The following is a 20,792-nucleotide window of genomic DNA, read 5'->3' as shown; positions in this document are numbered from 1 at the left end:
AGCTATCAACTTAAATCCTGCTTAGATTGTAGTTATATTTTATGTTGTTTATTACTATTAATAATGGCGCAGGCCGCTACCAATCGATCAACGTGGAAAGCATTAGGGAGGCCTATGTTCAGCAGTGGACGTCCTATGGCTGAAATGATGATGACTATTAATAATATTAAAATTAATGTTTATATCCACTTACTCTACCTTTCAGTCTCAGGTAACTAAGTTTTAAAGCTCTTGTATTTTGTAATGTACACAATTGCAAATTGACACTTAATAAGCAATACATAATTTTAATTGAACATTGGTTTAAAAGGACAGCTTTAAAACCTAATCCTGTCTTGTTTATCGTAACGTAGTCACGAAAAGCTCAAGCAGGTAGGATACTAGACCGCCTATTTATTATGCATAGTATCTTCAAGCGTTGCCTTATCGCCAACGTCTATCGAAGGGCCGCGGCTTGACTTCAAGCGAGGAATTAGTAAGTGATGGTGAGGGTGAGATTTTTGCGGAATTTTTACAGGAAAATTGACGTTAAATTCGTGGAAAGGTGTGAGAACGTAGTTTAAATCTACAAAGATAGCAAATAGAGGTAAGGTATTTAATAAAGTAAACTTTATGCCTGTTTTCACCATCAATCCCTAATTTTTAAGTGACCCCTATGGTAACACATAACAGGAATTTTGTTTTCATAGGAGTCACTTAAAAATCAGGGATTGATGGTGAAAACGGGCATATGTCCTTGGTCAAGTGAACAGGCATGTTTTGGATAAGTTCGTACCATCTTTTAGCACCTGTATCCTCGTAACATACTTAAAACCGTAACACATAATCCAGTAATAAAACAACTTCCCATGTAAACTCATATATTACTCATAGTACTCGTAGCTTTGCTTAGTTTGGGACTAGAGGCACAGTGTCAAAATGTCCAAGGATTTATTTATCTAAATATTTTATTACATCTGTAAAAGGAGAAACTGACTGACTAAGTGACATATCAACGCACAGCCTAAACGGCTAAACGTAGGCACTTTAAATTTGGAAGGGACGTAGCTTAGGTACCGTAGAGGTGCACTAAGAAAGGAATTCCCGAAATTCCCAAGGGAACGGGAATTAGCGGGAAAATCCTTTTGTATGAAAAATATAAACCGCTTAAGTTAGACGCTTGAAATTAGGCATGCAGATACCTTAGTAAACTTAAAGCTTAGTTATAACAGGATATTGCAAAATTCCCACGGGAACGTTAGTTAGCGGGAAAAAACATTTGTATGAAAAAATCTAAACCGCGTAAGATAGATGAAGGGGATAAAACGGGATCTACGCGTACGAAGACGCGGGCGGCCGCTAGTTTATTAAAAAGAGTAATTTGTACTCGCGACACTTAAGGCATAAAATATTGACCTTGAGGTCGATCCTATTTCAAGCGTAACAAGAATGACTTTGACAGTAACTTCTACGCCCCATATTTTATGCAAATTTTTAGACTGAACTTGAAAAATCGCTTGCAATCGAACCGCGTCTAAAACATTAAGCTAAATTACGAGGCTATATTCACTGCTCGATACAATAGCTTCACTTTTGGGCCGCGGCCTTGGCGACAATCGATCGGTAGATCTTCGTTATAAAGTAGAGAGATGACGAAAGCTTTCTCTGTAGTGTTTGTGGTTTGCGTAAGCTAGTTATCTGAACCGCATCGAGAAAATAATGCAAATTGCAGTACAGTCAGCGTCAAATATACTGGTCATCACAAAAACTGGCCCACCTACGTTTTACAGGAAAACTCGTTTCTACTGACACAATCATGGTGCCCCAACAATATTTGTGTTATTTGAAAGCCCGATAAAATTACATATCCTTAAAGAAAAACACATTTAATTTCTTAATAAACGATTAACATAAACGCGATATACAATAAATGTGACTTGAAAAAAGACCTTACTTTGGGCTCACCTCTGGGATCAATGAGACCAATTTTTATGGTTATAAAACCAAATAATGATCTCACGTGTCCTCTTTAACAGATGGATAGCGATTATTCCCAACTTAACAGTTTTATAGCCATAAAAGTTGGCTCAAGCGTAACTACCTATTTTTTGAAGAAGTGACTCTGGATTCTTCTACAGACACATTTTTGGGGTAAAAACCTTTTCTTTAATGAAATGAAGTTTAGAACTAGGCTTTTAAATGGTGCCAATATTGGTGGGAAGTGGGGATGCATACGTTTGAAAGTGCTTGTCGCGGGAGGGTCGATTTTTGTGATGACCAGTGTAGTTCGTGACACCCAAAGTAGCCAATAAGTTCGCAACATGTCTTGTTGTGTTATCAAATTTTTGGTCACTTACGATTTCAAGAACTAACGAACTATCTGACTTGACTATACCAAAACTTGTTGTATTGTATGTGATAGTACCTCTTTGCAAAAGAAAAAAAGTCAATTTTGAAAATTGTCCAGGAGGTTTTTCAGTTTTAATAGTAAAGAAAATGCGAGCAGGCAAAGCAAGCAAAAGTTCGTGGGTTCAATTCCCATCTCAGGCAATTCATATTTTTCTTTGGATATGTAGTAAAATTATTTTAATTAACAAACGTATAATTTCATAAATATTTGCGTTTAATGTAAGTAGTCAGCAAACTTATTTATGTAGCACTATTAAATTTTCCTAAAGACCTAGGTGGTCAATTTTAATCGAAGCTTCATCTAGCATGTACATTATTATCAAGAAAGCAGCTAATATAAAAAAATGATGATTTATCTAATCATTCAAACATCTGACGTATCTTCCGTGTTGGCTAAAATTTCAAGCAATGGATTTACCGAACCCTTAGCTATTATTATTATACGATAGAATAGATAGACGTAACAGCGATCGTCTGGCATCACACTATTTCCTGTTCTGCGATACTAGACGTCAGTTCCTTGCCAAGACATAAATACTTAGGGCAACTTAATGCTCAATGAACATTAACTTTAGTTTGTTAGAATTTTGAAATAATACTAGGAACAAAAACTATTTAAATTCAATATTATAATATTCATTTATATTGAAGGCTGGACGCAGGCCGCTACCAACCGGGCAACATGGAAAGAATTGGGGAGGGGCCTATGTTCAGCTGTGACGTCCTATGGCTGAGATGATGACTTTAATTTTAATTTAAGCCCCTAAAAACATTTTAAGCCCTGAGACTCAACGAAAATTACTGAAAGAAAATTAGAAACAAAAATGAATTAGAAAAATACATGAGATTATTTTACTAAAAAGTCATTATTAATATTAAAATTTGAAGCTAGAAGAAAGTATATTTTCCTATAATCGTTTTTAATGCCAGTGAGTAAACGACACCATCTTTGACATTTAAGATGATCCCTAAGCTCTATCAAAAGCTCTATCGTAGAGACAATTTCTAACTTCGATATACCGTACTTTCTACAACTTACATCGAGAAGGCCTCGGCAGTCTAATAGTCAACACCTAATTTCATGTAGAGGTCGTAATGTTTGACTCTCAGATAATACAGACAAGGTAGTTAACAAAACCCAGTAGAAATTGGCGTGTGATTTGCCAAACAGTACTAGTTAGTGGGTTTCAAAGCGCTAAAGCGCTGCTCTACTTTCTACAGCCCAAAGACAGTATATTAGTAAGTAATGGACTCAGCCCATAAATGTAGCAATCTAAAGTGACAAATTAATAGTCAAATTCGTCGCAGATTCGACTGTTTTCTACAGGGAGATAGCGTCTTAATACGCTTCTGTTTGACGTGATCTCTTTGGCATAATCTTTAAGTATTTATGCCCACACAGACGTAGTGTTTACATACGCTTTTGTGCGGGCAATACAAAGATTACTCTCATGTACAGTGAAGCACATGGAGACAATTTTTTTGTAGCAAAATAGTATTCATCCCAACAATATAAGACACCAATGGGACAATGCGCACATAGTACGCAGAACAGACGGCCGATGGGGCAGCAAGGTTCTGGAATGGAGGCCGCGTACCGGAAAACGCAGAGTGGGACGTCCACCCANTGCACCAACAAGGTGGACCGACGACATAATAAAGGCAGCAAGGAAGCACTGGACGCAGGCCGCTACCAATCGATCAACATGGAAAACATTGTGGGAGGCCTATGTTCAGCAGTGGACGTCCTATGGTTGAAATGATTATGATGGAAAAACACCACAGTATTTATCTTGATCTTGATATGTGTCTTTATGCAAGTACCACGACCGGCGACCACGAGCCGGAAGACGTAGCGTGGGCAGGCCTCCCACTAGGTGGACCGACGATCTGGTGAAGGTCGAGGGAGGTGCCTGGATGCGAGCGGCGCAGGACCGGTCTTCGTGAAAATCCTTGGGGGAGGCCTTTGTCCAGCAGTGGACGTCTTTCGGCTGAAACGAACGAACGAACGATGCAAGTACCAAGACGTTACATAAACCCCATTTACACGTTATGTAACACGACGAGTCGTTCCCTTCTTTGGAAACCCGCCAATTGGAATAAGGTTACTAGATCTGACAATTACCACGAATTGCTGCCATTAAATGAAATAAAACCGCCTGTTTGACCTAAGCTTTATTTCTGACGAGATAAGGTGCAGTATTAGCTGACGTATAAATTCTGAATGAATGAGGAAATTTAGGCTAACTGCAACTAAAATTATAAAAAATACGAAGGATGTCATAAATAAGGGATGACATTTAGAAGGAACTGTTTTTCATTTACTATTAGGTCCGTCTTATAGTAATCCTACTAATATAAGTAAATGTGAAAGTTTGGATGTGTGGATGTTTTTGTACTCTTTCACGCAAAAACTACTAAACGGATTTTGATGAAACTTTACAATATCATTGTTTATAACCCAGAATAACATAAAATATAGGCTATAATTTATGACGATCTGTGACAAACGAAATTTCACGCGGGTGAAGCCGCGGGCAAAAGCTAGTACGTAATAATAGGCTAGTTTCCTAAAAAAATTTTTTTAGTCCGTCATGTTTAATATAAAAAAATATTGGACACATATTTTTATTTGTCAATCTAACAAATAATTACATAGTTATGGTGCGTTGAAGTTCCGCACGACGTCACAACGTGTGGCACTTTTATGCACGCATTGACGTCACGGGCCTCTTCTTATGAACTTTGGCGCGCTTAATCTCTTTAAATTTTCATTAGTTTGAAAAAGTGAAAAATACGTGTAGAGTATTTTTTGATAAGTTAACTGACGGACTAATTAAAACTCTTGCTTTTTGACCCAGGAAACATCCCTATTAGTCAAATAGTAGGCCTAAAACCATTATAATACTATTAGTATCCTCTCCCCATGCAGTCTGGAAGAGGTCGCTTCCTAACCACCTCAATAATTATGCTATCAGCTATTCTACTAGGTGTTTTGTATTTCTAAGGGAGGATTCGACCAAACAAGAGTAAATATTAATCTCAGAATAAATCGTCAGTTGTGACATATTTTCCATATTGAAACTGTCAATATGCCAGTTCTACCTACCAGGAGTTATTCTCGCATAAAAGTTTGGTCGGAATCGGGCCTAAATGAACAGTGTAACTGATAGGTATTTGTATTACAAATACTTGACGAAAGACAATAATATTATTTCAACACTGTTATTTCACACGAAACACCTACGTCACGATAAAAACCAAGGCTACAGTGACGGTCTATCAAATATATTATGCCCTACATCATTTTAAATGACAATATATTGTGAATGAATTAGGCTGAGTTGCACCACCTAACTTTAACCGTAACTATAACGATAACCGGTTTTTCTGGTATGGAGTTTAACAGATTTTTGACGTTTGTTATTATAGTTGAAGTAAGATGGTGTAACTCAGCCTTAAACTTCTCGACGAAAGAATTAAAATCACGAATAGGTAGGTATGTGTTTTAAAATGATTTTTTCAGGCCAGTTTAGACAAATAGAACTTAATTAAAAACCTAACAATACAATGTAAATCAATAATAATGCCTTCGTTTTCTTTACTTCAGGGCCATAGTTCCATTATTGTTTATATCACGTGACAGAACAATGAGCTTTACTGTCAAAAGCACACGAAATAAATTTGAATAATTACAGCTCAATTTCGTCTGCAATTTAGGCCCTTAGAGTAGGCGCACACCGTTGATTTTTCGTCGGCCGATAGTTTAGTCGGGCAGTTGATCAGTATGGGCATGTATGGGAGTGCGCACACTACGCCGATTCGATTTGGCCGATTCTTCATACAAATTAAAATCGGGCACAACTATCGGCCAACTAAAAATCAACGGTGTGCGCCTACTCTTAAGTAGACAAAAGAATATCTTTCAAATGTTAACAATAAAGTTCAAAATCTTACCTTCGGTTCAAGATTTTCCTATTACACGAACAAACACATATCGATTTTTAGTTTAGAGTTACTTTCACGTCGTACCTATTTCAGTGTTTTTTGCCAAAATATAACGTAACAACGCCAATGTTTATGATATAAACACAATTTATACATATAGTTTAGAAGCTACTTTCACGTAAGTGTTTTTGCAAAATAATACAACACAACACGATAAAAATGTTCATAATATCACAGGCTTTTGAAATAACGAATAGGTACAAAGAAAATTTAGATCTTTGAAAACACAATACAAAGCACAGACAAGCACGACAATGTCAATTTTTGTGACAACGCTGAGAGAATCTCGAAGTTCTAATTTTAAATTTGAATTTCAAAGGACGAATATCAAATCAACACGCGAAATCCTTTTTAGATTGTGCCGGATAAAAACTTTTTCTGTTCTAAATTTAAATTTTGTAGACTGCCAGAGTGCAAAATATAAATGAGGTTTGATAACGATGGCATTTAAAAAATATAATTATATAGGANATGTAGGTGGTATTTTTTAAAACAACGCTTTCTATTTTCAATTTGAAGTTAATAAAAACACGTACAGCTACGAGTTTTCAATGTTAAACTACCCCCCAAATGACCGATAATTTTGTAAGTAGTCAAAATAGTCTTAATAAATTGTAAGCACAATTTCATAAACATATTTTAGACTTTGACTTTGACTGAGATCATTAATTTTGACCTCTACGATCAAAATGTAACTTAAAAGAAAATATCGTTTCTTTTATTCATAATTCAAGCTTATTCTTTTAGCAAACGCCTTGAAATGAATAATGACTGTTGTCATTTCTATAATAATTAATGGCTGCCTTACTTTAAATAATGAAAAAGTAAAATCGTAAATTTACTACGATATCTTAGTTCTGTAGCAGTTTCGTAGCATTGCCGTAGCAAATACTTAAGAAAATTATTCGTAGTATTACTTATTTATTTGGTATATTAGTGGTAAAAGGGAATGTTTTTAATATTGTTTATGGTAGAAATATCTTTGTGAATACAGGAGTTGTTGTTATTTAAAATAAAATACAAACTTCCTTTGTATTGGAATATGATTTTGACGCTAAAATATCATAATTAGTGCTCTAATACAGTAAAGGTTCAGTTGAATGAGTTATTATGTCATGCATTTCAAGTACAATTTTGGTATGGTCGAAACAAAGGGAAAAAATATTGAAGTAGCTAGGTAGTTCCTTCTCATTTATTTTTAATTAAGTTGCCACAAACATACTAGCTGTAAATCGTTGAAATACCTTCGAATAAAAGCCTCGAAAAGCTCAGGTAGGCTTCTTAATTATCTATTTACCGTAGGAAAAAACAACCTGCAGATTAAAACTCTCCCCACGTAGGTACCTACATTTCGTATTCACAAAACAACACTCTCAAAAGAGCCTTTTAACCTTACCGTAAACGGGGCGCCGCTAAAAAATTAATAAACATCATGAAAGCGCAGATCCCGAACCGTAATCAAAAAGTACCGTCTCAGCAACTCACCTTTAATTACACTTTTGAAATCACAAAAACAAATGTATAATTCCACACAGCACACTAAAAAGAACCCAATCAGAAAAATAACTGGCGACTCACAGAAAAAGCACACTTTTCAAATTTGGAATCATCGCGTGCGTTCAGTTACCGTCGCGTGATCGACTCTGTTTGAATTTCGACTACATTTTTTCGTGTTTATTTTCCAAGATGGCGGCGACGCGGCGCGCGGCACGTCACGGTGGCGAGCCTCGGTAAACTGGCTTCGGGGGTAGGAAACCCCTACGCTCCGATACTACGGGGTCAAAGACTAGATTACGGAATACAAACAGATGCGAATACTACAATATGATATTTCAAAAAAGATACTAAGGCAATATTTTGACTTGAAATAAGCATACAAAATAGTAAATTAAATTAAGTACTTCATGAATAATAACTGTATCGAAAGAAAGTGAAATAAAATATATCTTTAGTCGACAACTATGCAAAATAAAAACATTTTAGCTAAAATATTTCCAACATCAAATTATTCAATATTTTCCACATTTCCACAGCTAAATTAAGAAATTAAAAAAACTACATTCACATTTCCATACAGACACTACATGCAGCTGATAGGCATAAAAACCCGATCTGCTGACTCCTTACTCTTTGCCCCGTTTCAGGGCACGTTAGAGTGAGACAGAAGATCCTGAAACTAGCCCCGCGAACGAAGACGGAACATATTGACGGCCCGGCGGTGTTTGACCAACTTTTCTTTCTGTTCAAATAAAATATGAGATGTGCCTGAGCCATGGCAAATTATTCACCTAGGTTCCATCGATACGGAAGGATTACTATGCTTTGCCATTATTGTTATGGGGTAGCGCCATCGATTTTGTCGGCCCGAACATTCATTATTACTAACCACGAAGCTGGTTCATGATGGGTAATGAGTTCGTTATAATGCAGTATTGTAAAAGTGTGGCTTTAAATGCGTACTAAACAATTTGACTTTATCAAAATACTAGCTGTGCCCGCGACTTCGTACGCGTGAAACCCCGTTTTTGCAACATTTTTCATTGTTGCTCTGCTCCTATTGATTATAGCGTGATGTTGTATAGCCTATAGCCTTCCTCAATAAATGGGCTATATAATACTGAAAGAATTTTTCAAATCGGACCAGTAGTTCCGGAGATTAGCGCGTTCAAGTAAACAAACAAACTAACAAATTTCCTCAACTTAATAATATTAGTATAGAATTCATCGAATAATGGTGCTAAATAAAAAGAGGTCTACTGTTTGTCTGTTTCCTTTAATATTTAGCACAAATCAATAATATACTTCTACCTTTTGAACTTTTATTAACGATTCCATAAATATGAACCTTTTTTAATAACAAAATATGTAAATGTACTATAGTCTACCATAACCAAAAAACTTTATTTCAAAATCAGTCGAAGAAAAGTTTCACAGAATGGAACCAATAAACTTTAATATTGACTTTGACCAAGTTTTTCTCCTTAAACCTTGGGGGAGGCCTTTGTCCAGCAGTGGACGTCATTTGGCTGAAACGAACGAACGAACCTAATTACTGAGAGTAGGCGATTCCCGGAAGTTTTAAGGCCCATGCACATCGGGTTTTTTTCAAGCGCCGCGTGTCTCACGCGTTTGCTGCGCTGCGAAATTAGATTATTTTACTGTTTACTTAGTTGACAGGAGCTTACTTGTAAGTGGCACCAGCCTGGTAATAGCAAATGTGATAGTCCTTCTATCGCTTCAGCGCTCACAAGTTGGCGCTACTGTGTATCCATAAGGAAAATGATAGGACCTTACTCGCCAGTGGCGCCAACTAACGAGCACAATTCATTCCTTCGACGTCCGAATGACGTCCACTGCAAGACAAAGGCCTCCTCCAAGGAATTCCACATAGGCCGGTCCTGCGTCGCCCGCATCCAGGCACCTTCCACGACCTTCATCAGATCGTCGGTCCACCAAGTGGGGGGCCTGCCCACACTACTACGAGCCGGAAGACGTAACGAGCAGAATTATTATCAAGGAAATCCTCATTACATTGTTTGCAAAAATCGCCAAAAAAAAATTCCATTTGCAAGAAACGCACGTCTGCGCCTGAAGGAAACACATTGTGCATGCGCCCTTAAGTTCTAAGATTCGTAGCCACTACCGGTCAGCTTACGTTGAAGTTTATTGCACTTGCCTTATATTTATGGTAGCCCCAAGGCCGTATTGCGAGTGGATTTCTAGAGAATACTAAGGCTGAGTTGCACCATCTTACTTTAACTTTGACAAACATCAAAAATCTGTCAAACTCCATACAAATAACACCGGTTATCGTTATAGTTACGGTCAAAGTTAGGTGGTGCAACTCAGCCTAAAACATGAAGTAGCACTTCAAGCTAACACTACGCCACCTTATGTAGTTGCAACAGATACCATTTTGCTACAAAAATGTGCAATTGTGCAGTCTTATGTGCGGTTGACTAAATGTGAATAGATAGGTAATAAAACCCTGAAAAGTCTTGCTCTGTACATTACTGGCAAGACTAAAGAAAAATTGTGTCATTTGCGACCATGGATTGCATTAGAAAAATGTAAGTTTAGACTGAATTTACGTAACATAAGAATTACCAATATTTTATCATCATCATCTCAGCCATAGGACGTCCACTGCTGAACATAGGCCTCCCCTAATGCTATCCATGTTGCCCGGTTGGTAGTGGCTTGCGTCCAGCGCCTTCCTGCTACATTTGTCCAATGTTGTCGGTCCACCTTGTGACCTCGTCCAAACTGACGGCCGATGGGGTAGCAAGGTTCTGGAGTGGAGGCCGCGTACCGTATAACGCAGCGTGGGATGTTTACCAGTATTTACTAAGACTGAAAAACTACAGATCTCTGATATTGTTTTATTGCTCAATACATTGAAGTCGACGAACATCGTAATATGCTCTCTGCATAGAGATTACAACCCAATCGAGCTGCGCACCTTGATGGAATGCGACTCTCACTCACACTCACCCGCACACCCCGCGTTCGATGTGACGTCACAGCTGCCAGGTGCGCAGCTTGACCGGATTGTACATTTGTTGTTCCCCGTCAAAGGCAACTCCCAATCTTGCTTATAATGAAAATTCAAACTGTAAATAAATACAGATGTTCAGTTAATTAAAATTTCCACCAGATTTATGTAACACTAATAATCGTTTCGTGCAAAATGAAGAATCTTACTTTCAAAATCTAATAAAACCTCCTAATCTTTATTACTAATTTTGTTAATTACTTTCGCTTATGAACAATACACTGTGCAAACTTATTTGCTTGTTACACGATTTTATCGACATGAAAAATGATATTTTGTAAGTATTAAATTATTGTTTTAAATATGGCTGAGTTGCGAATACCCCAGGCGGTAAATTGCAGAGCATTTAAAAAAAGAAAAATTTCAGAAAACGCTATTTTAGTTAAGTCGGTATTGGAGAAACAATTATTCTCGCCTAAATTGTTGATATTACTAAAAAAAAATTACCAATTTTTCAAGTAGGCACAGATGAAAATAAATAATTACTTACTAACCTTAGTATTGTGTGTCGAATAATGTGAAAAAAATCGAGCGAGAAGTGAGTGAGTGAACAGTGGTACCAAAGTCGAAAGTATTGATATTTAGAAAGTGGGTAGATCGATTTATCTGTCGTTCATTTACTTAACTTTAATTCATCAAAGTTCATGGTGGTGCATGCAACTAAACTTATGTGTCGGAGTCTGAATTCTGTTTAAAAAAACCGTGAAGTCATAGTTAATAAAACTTTTTCCGAAGGAATTACCTAACAATTCACGTTGAATCCACAAGTTTACTCGCCTAACCTTCTTTCAGCAACTTTTCTGGACGTATTCGTCATACTTTTCACAATCACTACATTCTCCACCATAATGGGCCAGATCGATCACACGAAGTTCAAGCTCCCAAGACACGGGTACAGAAACATGACCCTGACCCGCCGCTTCGAGCAGTCAGGGCCGTTAAGGTTCAAGGATTATATCATGAAGTTCCACCCAAATGTGGTCTTCAATAGAATTGAGAAGAGGAAGAGAGCAGAAGGCCTGGAGACGTCGGTTAAGGAAGACTTTAATGAAATATATGAAGGTACGTTTTTATTTTCGCAGCCAAAAACTCTCTCATGTTATCTTTATTTTTTTTTATTTATCTACCGAGAAGGCAGTATTTATAGTTCTTTCAACTCACGAAGGCGAGTGAGCTTTACTTGTGTGTGTACGTGTACATGCACATAACGATAGTGTAATGTCTATTCAAACAGTAGCGAGCCACCACACATGTAAAGCTCACTCTCCTTCGTGAATTGCAACAACTATCATGGAAATTAAATGTTAAGTCCCGAGATAAAACTCTAATGGCTAGGTTGCTGCCCCCAAAAAGTTTCAAACAGTGTATATTTTTATGCTATATTGATAGTGGAAGTATCAATTAATGTAAGGGACATTTTGGCCAAAATGAGTTATATATACCAACGCATTCAGAATTTTCGGCTCTATCGATTGGTATACTTGAAATGTTGATATCTTTAAAAAAATGTCCCTTACCTTAAACATTTTTAGTCGTCTGAATACGACTTTTGGGGAAACAAATGATTTAAAGGACGTAAATTCCTTTTTATAATACAATTCAGCCCTTACCCTAAACTGTTGGTTTTAACTTTTGAACTCATTGAACCTTACTTCATTTAAAACTTTTTGATTTATTATAATTAGGCCCTTACGTTAATATGCATATTACAGAGGCGGCGTTAACCCTTAACACCACTCGTGGGGGACCTAGCTCCCCCACCGCCTACTTTTTTGCAAATAAAATAATTATTTAAAATGCGACGCGGTTGCGGTCCGGTGTATTCCCAGTGATGCCCGAGAGCTAGCAGGGGACGGACGTGTGCGTTGTTCACGTTTGTGGTTTATGAGGTACATGCCGTTGCGGGACCTAAGTCCCCCACGAGTGTAGTTATGTAGGTATTTTTCCAAATTAGATTTTTTATAAATAAGTATTTTTCATAGGTTTTGCTGCAATATAGCTAAAGATTTGAATCCCCAGTAGATGTGTTGACTTACCTGAAGAGCTACCAACACAAGGACCTAGTCAAAATAAAAAAAAGAAAGAAATCTAGATGTCATGTGCCCTCCCAGAGTTTGCTCCAAATGTATGAAAAATGTCTGTCATAATCCACTCTATTGATGTGAAAATATATACTAAATGTCAGCAATAAGTTTATTTTAGATTATAATCATAATGTTGAGACTAATTATTATTGAGGCTGCTAAGACATTTTTAGAATGAGTTAAAAAAATATGGGCCAACTATTCCTATTGTGATTTTTCAAATTCTTAAACTTATTGAAAAGTTTATGTTTGTTTTTGTTCATAGGTATATTGGTTTATTAGAAAAAAGTTTTTTTTTGTTTTGATATTCTAATTTCCAATATTATTTGGGGTTGTGAAGAAAACACTATAAATGTAACTAGTTTTTTGGTAACTTTTTTGTTTGTAGCTAGAAATAATATTTTTTTATGTTTAAAATACGATTAAACCTGTTTTTTCACTTAAATATATGTTTCTTGTTTATTTTATGAAAAATTATCCTAAGATATTTCATACTAAATTACTTAAATATTGAATACAAATAATGGGGACTTAGGTCCCCCACGAGTGTAGATGTGTAAGCTGAAAATACCAAGTGGTGTTAAGGGTTAAGAAAGAAATCTAGATGTCATGTGCCCTCCCAGAGTTTGCTCCAAATGTATGAAAAATGTCTGTCATAATCCACTCTATTGATGTGAAAATATATACTAAATGTCAGCAATAAGTTTATTTTAGATTATAATCATAATGTTGAGACTAATTATTATTGAGGCTGCTAAGACATTTTTAGAATGAGTTAAAAAAATATGGGCCAACTATTCCTATTGTGATTTTTCAAATTCTTAAACTTATTGAAAAGTTTATGTTTGTTTTTGTTCATAGGTATATTGGTTTATTAGAAAAAAGTTTTTTTTTGTTTTGATATTCTAATTTCCAATATTATTTGGGGTTGTGAAGAAAACACTATAAATGTAACTAGTTTTTTGGTAACTTTTTTGTTTGTAGCTAGAAATAATATTTTTTTATGTTTAAAATACGATTAAACCTGTTTTTTCACTTAAATATATGTTTCTTGTTTATTTTATGAAAAATTATCCTAAGATATTTCATACTAAATTACTTAAATATTGAATACAAATAATGGGGACTTAGGTCCCCCACGAGTGTAGATGTGTAAGCTGAAAATACCAAGTGGTGTTAAGGGTTAAGCGTGGGCGATGTGGGCCACCGCCTACGGCCTCGCGGTACAAGGGGCCTCGCGACTCAAAAATGTTTAAAGCGAGAATAAAACAAAAATAAGCCGTAATGGGTGCGACTCTGGATGGGTGTGACTCTGGATGGGTGTGACTCTGCAAAGTATATTATTATTTGTTATGGATGTGATTCTGGTTTGGTGGCATCTTGCCTAATGGCAAATCGCAAAAACTTCCCGATTAATCGGGACTATACGATGTTTACAGTTGATTTTCCAGAATATCGCAAATTCTTTGATACATAACGTTTGTACTGCCGGAATTCATTCTCCTCTGGAATGTCCCCAAAATTCCATTATTTTTGCCGTATCACTTACCGTTTCCGACATACCTGCGCGTATCGATACGATTAATATTATAGGGAGTCCTTCGTACTTACATATATTATGAACCTCAAGATATATAACTCAAAAACATTTTACGAAACTATTGAGTAAATAATTGATTTTTTGCAATATTGCAAATATCATAAAACATATTGCAAATATCATAGAACTCATTGTTAGTACTGCTAAAGTTCATGATGAACTTTACTACTAAGTATGAACTACTAAGTATGAACTGTTCATCACTCCTTCAGGAAACCCCCAAAATTTCATTATTTTTGCCGTATCTCTTACAGTTTTCGAGATATTTGCATTTGCAACCAAGACATTCCAATTTTTCACAAAAAAGTTTCAATACATTTTTCATTTCAGACAATAGTTTTTTAGTTATAACAAAAACAATGCTTTTTTCAATTGTTTAAACAATTTGCGAATGGCCGATAATCTACACAAACTAATGGCCACGATTCCACCACGAGACAAACCTACTGTCAAAATTTTAAATCGATTGCTTCATTTCACACACACACACACACACACACACACACACACACACACACACATACATACATTTTTCTAAACTTGGCAGTGTTAATTGTTTTGTTTGTTTTTATTATTTTATAAAATCCGTCTTCAGGTCGCCATAGAACAGGGCCTCGCGAAATCTGTCTTGCCCACATCAAATTTAGTTGTTGCCCCGCCACTGTGCATATAGGATATCAATTACTTTTTTTGGTGGTGATATGCATTTAATGCCTCCCACTCCTACTACACTTATGAACACTAAGTTGTCTTGTTTCTATCTTTTTTCTGTTCATTTTTACGCAGTTGGGTTTTTGACCGAGGGGCTGAAGGCTCTTCAGAAGCTGTTCAATTCCGTCATCCTCGAAGGAAAAACGCCTACGGTATGGCACAGAAGTGTGGTGACACTCTTCTTCAAAAAAGGCGACAAAACCTTGTTGAAGAATTATAGACCCATCTCACTTCCGAGCCATGTCTACAAGCTGTTTTCGAGAGTCATTACGAATCGTCTCGCTCGTAAGCTCGATGACTTCCAGCCTCTCAATCTCTCAATCGCTTTAGTACACCACATACATACGCCACGGCAGATTATACAGAAGACCGAGGAGTATAGTCAGTCACTTTGCCTGGCGTTTGTGGACTATGAGAAAGCTTCGATCGAGACCTGGGCAGTACCTACTACAGTTTCTCCAACGGTGTCAAATTGACTACCTATATCGATACATCGACATGTTGAAAGGCTTGTACGAAAACGCCACAATGTCGTTCCGTCTCCAGGATCAAGACTCGAAACCAGTTGCAGCAGCAGACAGGGGGAACTGAAAACTCCAAAACTGTTTCTGGACTGGAACGGATTCGGCATAAATATCAACGGTGAGTAAATAACCCACCTTCGATTCGCAAACGATATCATAGCCATGGCTGAGACCGTGGAAGATCTAGGCACAATGCACAATTGCCTGAGTCGAGCCTCTCAACAAGGGGGTCTTAAAATGAAACATGGACCAGACAAAATCATGTCAAATGTCCGTGTTGCACCCACTCCTATAAAGGTTGGATACTCTACACTCGGCAGTTGTTGACACTTATAATATACCTAGTACAAACAGTCCAGTTAGGCTGGTTATAGTGTCACGCGGACCGTCTAGTGCGGATCCGCTTCACACAGCCGATCTGTAAACTTCGAGGAATCGTTTTAGAGTAATGCGGTCCGCTGGAATCGCTCGCTCTCTATCAGTTCATACAGATTGGCTGTGCGGAGCGATCCGCACTGACGGTCTGCGTGACACTAAAACGCTGGTTTCTTCTGACCTCTTTCTCGAAGTTAGACCTACCTAAGGCTGCTTAGGTAGGTCTAACTTCGAGGAAGAGGTCAATCGTCGAATCCAACTCGGCTGGCAACGTTCAGGAAGCTTCGTGATATTCTCACGTCTGAAATATCGCACTGTCTCAAGACAAAAGTCTTTGATAACTTATGGATCTGAGACGTGGTCGCTTACTGTGGGCCTCATAAGAAGACTCAAGGTCAAAGGCGATGGAGCGTGCTATGCTCGTAGTGATTGAACCAGAAATGACGTGATCCGCAGGAGAACCAAAGTGACTGACATAGTCCGCAGAATCGCTAAAATCAAGTGGCAGTGGATGGAGCTCGTAGCTTGCAAAGCTGATGGCCGCTGGGGCAGAAAAATTCTTGAGTGGCGACCACGAGCTGGAAGACGTAATGTGCTGCAGACCCCCACTAGGTCGACCGACGATCTGGTGAAGGTTGTAGGAGGTGCCTGGATGCGGGCGGCGCAGGACCGGTTGTTGTGGAAATCCTTGGGGGAAGACCTTTGTCCAGCAGTGGACGTCATTCGGCTAAAACGAACGAACGATGATTGAAAAAAAAAACCTAACTGCGTAAAAATGAACAGAAAAAGATAGAAACAAGACAACTTGTTCACAAATGCAGACGTAGGCATCATCAGTGACTAAATGTTTTGTTGGTGATGTGTATTTGATGCCTCCAACTGCATTTGTGAACACTAAGTTGTCTTGTTTCTATCTCTTCTCTTCGTTTTGTTAATGAATACTCGAATGCAACCTCTACTTACATCAGGTTTCAATGTTAAAATTGTCAAGTTACAATAATATTACTGTCGTGTTTATTCTTAAATGTACCTTACAACATACATGACATTCCATACTGTGAAATTTCAACATTGTAAGGTACAGTCAAGCTCGTTTTTTTAATGTAAGGGACATGCTATCTTTTAAACTACCCATTTTTCGAAAATTTGGCGTTTATATTATGAAAGAACAGAAAATTCTAAGAAACTTTGCCATAGAAACTATTTAAATCGTAACATCACATAAAAAGATATTGAGGTATAAAGAAAAAAAAAATCGTTTTTTGGCTCTCCTGAAAAGTCGTGTTTTGTCCCTTACAGTAATTGATATTTCCACTATCGTATTTATGTAAACCTACAGCGGTGTATTCTTAAAAAGGTGACAGTTGAGGAAAACTTTGATAGGTATTTTTCTTTCAAATTAGTCATCATATAAAATAATATAAAAGAACACATATCGGGAATGTTGCCAAATATAATATGGAACACGAATGTTTAATTCTTAAATCACATTTATTTGGCATGTATCAGGTATAGACCCCACTGACGAACTGCTCCGCCTCAACCTCGACTCTCTAAGCAGCGGCCGAAGAAAGTGGCGACCATCAGGCACCCTCAACACAGAAGCCATGAGCAAGGACACCTTCAGCTTACGGCACCGGCTGTTCGAACTCATGCGGCACACGGTCTACCGAACCCGGAACAAGCTGGTCATCATGCAGGTCCTCAGAGAGAAGTACAGGAACTCCTCACTATTTAAAATGGGACTGCTGATCAGCAAGATGGATACCGCATGCAAGTCCTTCGCAGCGTTCAATTACAGGTATTTTTACATCTTAGCCTATGGCAGTAAGCAAAAAAGACACCTTCAGCTTACGTCACAGGCTGCTCGAACTCATGCGGCACACGGTCTACCGAACCCGGAACAAGCTGGTCATCATGCAGATCCTCAGAGAGAAGTACAGGAACTCCTCGCTGATTAAAATGGGATTGCTGATCAGCAAGATGGATACCACGTGCAAGTCCTTCGCAGCGTTCAATTACAGGTATTTTTACATCTTAGCCTATGGAAGTCTAAGGCTGGGTTGCACCATCTTATTTTAACTTTAACATACGTCAAAAGTCTGTCAGTAATAATGTCTGAAAATAACGGGTGGAATTTGGAAGCAAAATTGTCTGATGGTTTGTCGACAGCACATCAGATTTTGCAATTTTCCTTGAAAATAGCACCTATCACAATCGCATAAGATGCACATTGCACATTATACGGGTGCCCCATAAAGAGCATTCCAAACTTAAGGAGATGTTATAGACTAGAAAGGTTTAAAACTGAGGATTAAAAAACATGAATAAAAATCATAACAGAAAAGATGGATCTTTTCCATAACATTTTTTTTTTGTTTAGATGGCCATCCATTAGTCTATCATCTCCTTAAGTGTGGCACTCTTTACGGGACACCCTATATGTCTTCCAGACTGCTCCACGCCTGCGTGACGAGGCAGCAGGGTCACACCACGCGACACGAGGTGCTATCCTTCATGACCGGCGAAGAGCGGCTCCTGAACAAGTGGTTCGAAATAGACCTGCTCATCGACTTGGTGCAAGAAAACGACAAAAACGCAAAAGAAACTGTCGAGAAGTTCTCCAAGGGCAGGAAGGAGAAGTGGAAGTTTATTGATTAAAGAAATAAATGAAGAATTTAATACCCTACCTTATTTTGGGTCCTTAAAAAGCGCTTAATCTTCTTCTTCTTGTCGTGTCGACAAACCTTACAGTGTCAGCCCAAAACTCCACCACAAGAGTGGTGTTGTCAATAGCAATAATTATCTTCCTGCGTGCAGTGTTTGGGCACGCAGGGCACGACATCATGTGCTTCGTCGACTGGGGAACAAAACCACACTGCACTACAANTACAGGAACTCCTCGCTGTTTAAAATGGGATTGCTGATCATGGATACCACGTGCAAGTTCTTCGCATCGTTCAATTACAGGTATTTTTACATCTTAGCCTATGGAAGTCTAAGGCTGGGTTGCACCATCTTACTTTAACAAACGTCAACTTTAATAACTCCATACAAAAAGCTCCGGTTATTGTTAATGTTACGGTTAAAATACGATGGTGCAACTCAGCCTTAGTTGCTGGACATGAGCTTCTTCAAAAAGTAAACACCTTTATTTCGTGATAACAGAAGCTATTTTAGAACAATTTATAATCTGATGTGCTGTCAACGGGACTATTCCCACCTCTCGTTCCCACCGCTGAAACTCCTGTGTAGCCAAGATCTACAGCTCGACCGCCAATAAAAACCCATCCAGTGAAGGTCAAGTTTGTTCCGGGGGAAAGTTAAATTGTCATTGGACCCGCAACGAAATTAGTTAAAAAAACTTAGGAGTCCGAAGTTAAGGTTCAACTTCTCTTCAATGCAGTTCCAATAGTATATGAAATGACCTTAGTTAATAGAGTACACGACATCAATTAACTAAAATACTTCTCACACAAATTAATGATGTCCTTGCATAGGTATAATCTGGAAGCAAAATTGTCTAATGGCTTGTCGACAGCACATCAGATTATTTTTTTGCTGTAAAATAGCACGTTATCACAACCGCATTAGATGCACATTATACAGATGTCCCGTAAAGAGTATCTACATTTCATGGATATTTTTTTTAAATGTTTATTTATAATCCCAATTTTGAGCCAGTTAATTTCGTTAGCTGCAACCGGAGGTTCCAAAAAAAAGCAAACTTTATTTAATTAAATTTAATTTAAAAGAAAGAAATTACAATTAAACTAAAATTAGCCTAGCCTAGTGATACCGTCTCGAAGTATGAAACGAATATGATTATAAAATAATTAATAAAATTAATGAAACGTCGCCGCTGTCGTCATGAGAGGCGCATTTTGCTGATGCTGCTCCTCGCGGTCCATAGTGCAGTTGCAATGTTGATTTGGGTAAACTGGGTCAGCGTCGATGCAGCGATCTTCATAGATTAGGCGTACGTAACAAGTTTCTTGTTGCTTTGTATATAAATAATAATAAGAAGAATAAGATAAATATCTGCTCACTGTACGAAAGGTTCAAAATTGAGATTCTAAAAAACCATCCATTGGTCTATTTTATCTCCTTAAGTTTGGCACACTCTTTACGAGACACCCTATATGTCTTCCAGACTGCTCCACGCCTGCGTGACGAGGCAGCAGGGTCACACCACGCGACACGAGGTGCTATCCTTCATGACCGGCGAAGAGCGGCTCCTGAACAAGTGGTTTGAAATAGACTTGCTCATCGACTTGGTGCAAGAAAACGACAAAAACGCAAAAGAAACTGTCGAGAAGTTCTCCAAGGGCAGGAAGGAGAAGTGGAAGTTTATTGATTAAAGAAATAAATGAAGAATTTAATACCCTACCTTATTTTGGGTCCTTAAAAAGCGCTTAATCTTCTTCTTCTTGTCGTGTCGACAAACCTTACAGTGTCAGCCCAAAACTCCACCACAAGAGTGACGTTGGGCACGCAGGGCACGACATCATGTGCTTCGTCGACTGGGGAACAAAACCACACTGCAC

General features: G+C 37.8%; 1 protein-coding gene across 1 annotated transcript; it reads left to right on the top strand.

Moving 5' to 3' along the window:
* The first annotated feature begins 11,404 nt into the window (after positions 1-11,404).
* On the top strand, positions 11,405-18,988 carry LOC114363699 (uncharacterized). The gene is made up of 4 exons (XM_028319497.1): positions 11,405-11,539; positions 11,744-12,013; positions 17,755-18,046; positions 18,699-18,988. The coding sequence occupies exons 2-4, from the start codon at positions 11,800-11,802 to the stop codon at positions 18,904-18,906; spliced, it is 714 nt and encodes a 237-aa protein (XP_028175298.1). The 5' UTR covers positions 11,405-11,539; positions 11,744-11,799; the 3' UTR covers positions 18,907-18,988.
* Positions 18,989-20,792: the final 1,804 nt, after the last annotated feature.

Source organism: Ostrinia furnacalis, unplaced genomic scaffold, assembly GCF_004193835.3.
Source record: "Ostrinia furnacalis isolate ACB-3 unplaced genomic scaffold, ASM419383v2 OfSCF7233, whole genome shotgun sequence".
NCBI classification, from domain to species: Eukaryota; Metazoa; Arthropoda; class Insecta; order Lepidoptera; family Crambidae; genus Ostrinia; species Ostrinia furnacalis.
The sequence above is the reverse complement of the archived record's forward strand: the minus strand, read 5'-3'. Positions and strand labels throughout refer to the sequence as shown.

Bases quoted from the DNA above. Each gene is read 5' to 3' on its own strand.
- LOC114363699 (XM_028319497.1), top strand. From the start codon at position 11,800: ATGGGCCAGATCGATCACACGAAGTTCAAGCTCCCAAGACACGGGTAC. The intron at 12,014-17,754 runs GTACGTTTTTAT...GGCATGTATCAG, and splicing joins CTTTAATGAAATATATGAAG to GTATAGACCCCACTGACGAA. The intron at 18,047-18,698 runs GTATTTTTACAT...TATGTCTTCCAG, and splicing joins TTCGCAGCGTTCAATTACAG to ACTGCTCCACGCCTGCGTGA.